Source organism: Terrapene carolina, unplaced genomic scaffold (assembly GCF_002925995.2).
Source record: "Terrapene carolina triunguis isolate 2854851 unplaced genomic scaffold, T_m_triunguis-2.0 Scaffold199, whole genome shotgun sequence".
In the NCBI taxonomy this organism is placed as follows: domain Eukaryota; kingdom Metazoa; phylum Chordata; order Testudines; family Emydidae; genus Terrapene; species Terrapene triunguis.
The window spans coordinates 1,143,696-1,149,734 of NW_020664550.1; the positions used below are offsets into that span (position 1 = coordinate 1,143,696).

The 6,039-nt window shown below is 41.8% G+C and overlaps 1 protein-coding gene across 1 annotated transcript in view; it reads left to right on the forward strand.

Annotated features, from left to right (window-relative positions):
• Positions 1–2,576, forward strand: part of LOC112118423 (ras-related protein Rab-7L1) — a 17,450-nt gene extending 14,874 nt beyond the window's left edge. Inside the window, exons 2-3 of the mRNA XM_026655249.1 lie at positions 121–242; positions 1,323–2,576. Coding sequence (XP_026511034.1) covers positions 121–242; positions 1,323–1,440 — 240 coding nt within the window. The 3' untranslated portion in view covers positions 1,441–2,576. The remainder of the gene's footprint in view (positions 1–120; positions 243–1,322) is intronic.
• Positions 2,577–6,039: the final 3,463 nt, after the last annotated feature.

The following is a 6,039-nucleotide window of genomic DNA, read 5'->3' on the forward strand; positions in this document are numbered from 1 at the left end:
CCCCCCCCCGCGGGGGGGGGCTCCGGCCGCCCTCCCGGGGGGGGGCGGCCGGAGGCTTTTTCGCCTGGGGCGGCGAAAAAGCCAGAGCCGGCCCTGAAGTGACTGACTCTTGTTTTACAGTGCGACCTTTCCTCGTGGGCAGTGACCAGGGAAGAGATTGATCGGTTCAGCAAAGGGAACGGTTTCTCTGGCTGGACTGAAACATCTGTCAAGGAAAACAAGAATATTAACGAGTCTATGAGGTAGGTCTGATGGCTTCTCAGAGTGCCTCTAAAGCAGGGATGCTCAGATTGAGGCTCAGAAACCGCAAGTGGCTCTTTAATGTGTCTCCTGCAGCTCCTTGCTGCACATGATATTAAAACACCATGTGATTTAATTATTAACCAATCAGGATGCTTTTACTATGTTATTAACCAATTGTTGTTGATAACATAATAGTTGGTCAGTCATTTTGCTCTCTCTCTATAAAAAATAGTAAATGAAACAATGAATTCACATGACTGTGGCTCTTTGGGATAATGTTGATCACTAATTTGGCTCCTGAACCACTGAGGTCTGAGAATCGCTGCTCTAAAGGGTTAACCTATTAAGGAACTGGGCACTCTGTTGGCATTTACCAAAGAGCAGTAATAATGTGCAAGTCAGTCTGAAGGGAAACTGCAGCCGGAAAGGTCAGAAGTTATCCTGCCCATGTCTAAGCTGTGACAGGCATTGGGAAATACAGGGTTTAACAAAATACAGCAGATCTTTTTTATCTGCCGGTCTCTATTGGGAGAATAGGAGTGGGGTGTAAGAGACTGGAGATCTGTTTGTAACATAGTCATCCTTCAGTGGAGTTATCCCAGCAGAGAACTTGGCCCTTCTACTTTTCCTAGGGCTTATGAAAAGGTGTTGGGTTCTCATTCCTGGGCACCGAAGCTCTCTGCTCATATAATGGCTATGGCAGGAAAACGCAGACTTTCCCATCCAAGCCTGCTGCTATGCCTTGATCCGGAACAGGAGGGGCTCACCTCCAGAGGTGGGGAGGGTACTTCAGTCTCCATGGTTCATTCAGTCTCTGGCCTCTCTAGTGATGCTGCCAGCTTATCAGCCAGCTAGTGTCCCTGATAGTGCTGTTTGTGCTGGGAACGCTTGCCCCCGGGGAACTGGATTAAGAGTTCTTATTTGTATTACCTAGTATTGTCCCTTTAAGTCCACAGCAGCCAGCTCTGTCCTGGTGGGTGTTGGTTCTCCCACAGGAATGGTGGCTGTATCCAGTTGTGTACCAGACTGTAGGGGTGTAGTCTCTTGCTGCTTGTTACAACATGTGTGTTGTTTCCTAGAGTCCTTATTGAAAAGATGATGGCGTCGTCCACGGGTGATGGAGACCTCTCTGTTTCTGGCCGCGGGGATTATATTAACATAAAAGATGCTTCCCCACCTGGCTGGGGGTGCTGTTAGCTATGCTCCCTTCTCCGTCTGCATCAGAGCAAAAGGGAATGTCTTTTTCACTGATATTGGCTGTATTAAGTGATGAATTGTCTCCTGTTCAGCACACACTGATTCTCAGTAAAGCATTGCTGTCAATGACTGTGGGAGAATTCCTCTTTATTCCAACACCGTGGCCCCCTAAAGCTATCTGCTGCTCGTATCGTTTTGTTCAGCTGCATGGTTTGGGTTAACACCTCTGAAGTAAGAGCGCTCCACTTACTTCTGTAACAAGTGACTGGACTTGAGGGGGAAAGGTAATATTTCAATATATACCACTAACTCCCAGCTACACATAGAGGAATTGTTCCAGAAGGGACAGTTATAGTGACCTTCTTTGTTCTGAAAGTGAAGATCTGGCGCTTTGCGTGTCTCCTGATTCCTGACATGGCGTTACAGTAACTCCTCGTTATTTCACACTCCAGATCTGCGTAGGACTAATTTATCTGTTGTGGAAATGCCCAGGACCCTTTGTCAGCTGTGACAATCACCCTTGGGTTGAAAGAGGACACTTGCGGGTAGCCAAAATACCTATTAGCAACCACTGTGGTGTTGCCTGATCTGCAAAGTGGATTGGTGTGAATTTGGGAGATTCTGTAGCACAGCTTTCATGCGTGTACATTGATTGCAGTGCTTAGTTTGTCCCTGCCTTCTGCTCTGTCTCAAGAATTGTCCAATTGCCTTTTGCCAGTTATCCCTTTTTGTCCCTCTACCCCGTATATATAACTCTTTTGATGCCACTTTATTAGGGCATCCAGCGGTGAATGAGAAAAAGGTTGTAAACCCTCTTGTGTTGTAGAACAACAGTACTCTTTGCTTTTATAGCACCTTCCATTCTGTGATCTCAAATAGCTTTACAAATGCTGATGAATTACTTCCTTGCAACCATTCTGCAGTGGTGAGTAAAGTCTTTGGTGGAAGTCGTGGTGTGGCTGAGTGAAAGCCCAACTGCTGCTTTTAGTGATCCTAGGAAAAGCAAAGAAAGGGACTTAACTGGTCAGAAGGAAATAATGGAGAAAACTCCTCTTTGCCCTTTTGATGCCTGTTATTCTCCCTGCATATTCTACATGTGATCATGGCTGCTGACTGACTTTTGGGCAAAAAAAAAATCAGATTGTTTCATAAAAGCACATGTTTGGCAGTTTCCAATAAAGGAGTTAATATGGATCTCAGCCCAGTAAAGCAGTGGTTACATGGAGTGGGATGAATTGATGGAGTGGGTTTTTAATCCTAACTTCAAATAAGGGCAAAATGAATCCTCTGAAACAGGGGTGGCATTTTTCTGTGGCAGATTCAATAAGAAGGCTGTTTGGGGGAAGGATATTAAAGGGCTACTGTCAAATAAGAGAGTGATCTGAACACAGGACTGTGAGCCAGGAACATATGGGATCCATTGCTTGCTATGGGAGTGTTCTTTTCTGTGGCCTTTAGTAAACTACTTCACCCTTCATTTTATATATAAAAATGGGACTAATTACCCTACTACCACAAAGAGCTGAAGATTAATGAATGCTTGTAATGTACTTTGGACTTTAAAAGTTCTATATAAATGATGAGTGATAAGGAATTTAGGCCCAGCATTTTGTTAAAGGATAAAATCCATATGAGAATAGGACACAAGCAAAATTCAAGGATTTTGTTGTGTTAAATGCATTTAAATATTCCATCACTTGCGGTCAGGATTCACAGTGAACCCAAACTGTGCAGAAGGTATGTGAAAACTGGAAAGGGGAACTAACCAGCAATGAAGTGGAACTGACCAGTTTAATTTTATTGTCCAAACAAAGTATAATATGGGAGGGGGATAGCTCAGTGGTTTGAGCATTGGCCTGCTAAACCCAGGGTTGTGAGTTCAATCCTTGTGGGGGCCACTTAGGGATCTGGGGCAAAATCAGTACTTGGTCCTGCTAGTGAAGGCAGCGGGCTGGACTCAATGACCTTTCAGGGTCCCTTCCAGTTCTATGAGATAGGTATATCTCCATATATTATTTTTTTTTAAGTAAACAGCCTAAAATATAAGTAAATTGGATTTTAAAAATTCTATTTTTAGAAGTCTAGAAGATTAAATAGGAAAAGTAAAAGGTCTTGTTTTTAAAAGGGTTGATCTTGACAGCATTCCTCTGATGATCATAATTAATAATACCTAGCACTCAGCATCCATAGATCTCAAAGTGCTTTACTAAGGAGGTCACTATTAACATTCCCATTTTACAGATGGGAAACTGATGCACAGGAAAGGAAGTGACTTGCCCATAATGGCACAGTAAACTAGTAGCAGAGCCAGGAATTGAACCCAGCTCTCCTGAGTTAAGTCCAGCATCCTATCCAGTAGGCTACGTTGCCTGGAGGAATAGATTTCATCACATGTGGTGATGCGCTTTAACCTGATATTCAGCAGCAGCTCTACAATGCCTGGGCCTCTTAATTTTGCATAAGTAACTGCCTCTCAAAAATAAGCAAAAAGCTTGAAATCCTTTAAAGGTTTCTCATATGCAAGCCCTAAAGATCTGCCCAAGAGCCGTGGAATGTTGGTATGTGCACAGGTTTGTTTTTTTGTTTTCACACATAATTCACTGTTTGGTAACTGCTCAATAGGCGCAATAGAAAAAATAAGTGTCAAAAATCAACCCAGTGCAACAAACAATGGTCTTTGCTTGAGAACTGTTTAAAAACTCAGCCAAACAGGAAAACAATCTGACTGTGCAAATGTGTTTTCAGAGCTGCCTCTCTGACACACAAGGCACTTAAAACAAAAAAGCAAGCTTGTTGTTAACCTCAGTTTAGTTCTTCTGCAAAACAAACTCGGGTTCAAAGGCCCCATCTAAACTCAGGCTTTGCTATGTTAGGCAATCAGTCTTAAACGATGCTTTGTGAAACTGTTTCTGCTAATGTGATTGTCCCGTCCATGGTGGTTGGGATACTTTAGCTTAAGTTTGTTGGGTGTTTTAATGTGAGACCAAAGTTTCTAAAAAAAAATAATAATAATTAACAAAGTTATGCCCCATCTATGCAGGCTTGTATAGCTGTTCAAGCAGAAATATGGTAGGAAACTGTTTTTAAGCAAAGAGACTGGATTTTCATCTCATCGGTGCTTATTACAACTTTGTACTCTTTTTGCATGATTCTGTGCCAACTGACCTCTCTCTCTTTCCCCCACATTATTGCTTAATGTCAGAGATCTTTGGTCTGTAGCCATGGGACTCAGATTATGTTAGATTTAGTTACACATTTTTAAATTGTGAAACTTGGATTACTACAAATCTACCAATAACTAGAAAATTTTACTGCAGTAAAACTTCCAGATGAGGAATACAGAATACAGTTCAAAGGGCCAGTCAACCATATAAAAACTCTTGAGTTCTTCTGTTTTGTTTTTGTTTTTTTGTTTAAACTATTTGCTGTTATGCATAGTCTTGCAAGGATTTTTTTTTTATAGACAAGATTCTGGTTAGTGTTTCTTAAGTTACAGTATTACTTTGTTTATATAAAAAGGAAAAAGCTGGTGATTTCTTCTGTAACAATCAGTAACCAAGGCAGTATCACAAACATTGAAACAAATTTGTAATAAAAATTCTGACTTTTTTTACTCTTGCTTATTTAGTAGTTATTGGTTTCCTGTCTAAACAGTCCTAACGGCAGATGAGTTCACAAGTCCAAAATAAAAATATTTCACTGTCAACAACCGTATCAGTAAAGATAATTGTGTGTGTGAACATTGAACTGTTCCCTCTCTGCTCCAAAAATAGAGTTTCTGTCCTACAATGCCAGCAACACAAATCGGTCAGTTTCATGTAAATACACTGCTGTTATGATATTGTGTTAAGGGTTATATTTGCTGTTAAAGTTGTTGACTCTTATGAATCCAGAGATTTAAATTTTCATGTACCTCTCTGAGGCTGTCTACACTACATCATTTACAGCGGTCTGACAAGAGAGAACTCTCCCATCGGCTTAATAACTCCTGCCTCTGCGAGAGGCCCGTAGCTATGTCGGCAGGAGAAGCTCTCCTGCTGACCTAGCAATGTCTACGCCGGCGCTTAGGTCGGTATAACTTATGTCACTCAGGAGGATGGCTTATTCACACCTGTGAGCGATGTAAGTTATACTGAAGGAATTTTGTAATGTAAACATAGTCTGAGTCTTTCAAGCTCCGCTGTCTCCAAGGAGTCCGCAGCTTCACCTATAGTTTTCTTATGTACTGCACAGGTATTTTGTGATCATCATAGCTTGTGTCCCTTTAGCTTTGTTTATATTGGGAAACTGCACTATTTAGGGGAACCAAAGTAGATGGAGATGAGTTGGCAGGTGTACCCAGAGGTCAGGAATAAAGGCAGCATTTTTCATCCCTGTTCGTAGTTGAGGCCCAAAGCCAATTTGGACAACAGTGCCTGTGGATATAACAAAGTCATGATATTAGACCACATTAATGCTCTTTTGAACAGAGCAGTGTTTGCAGCTGTTGAATTTCACCGTGTATTTTGGATTCGAATGAGCCAAGCACCTGCAACTGAAATGCAGCCTAGACTCCTGCATTTTGCCTAATTTCTACATGCTGTCAATGTTGTGCTTATT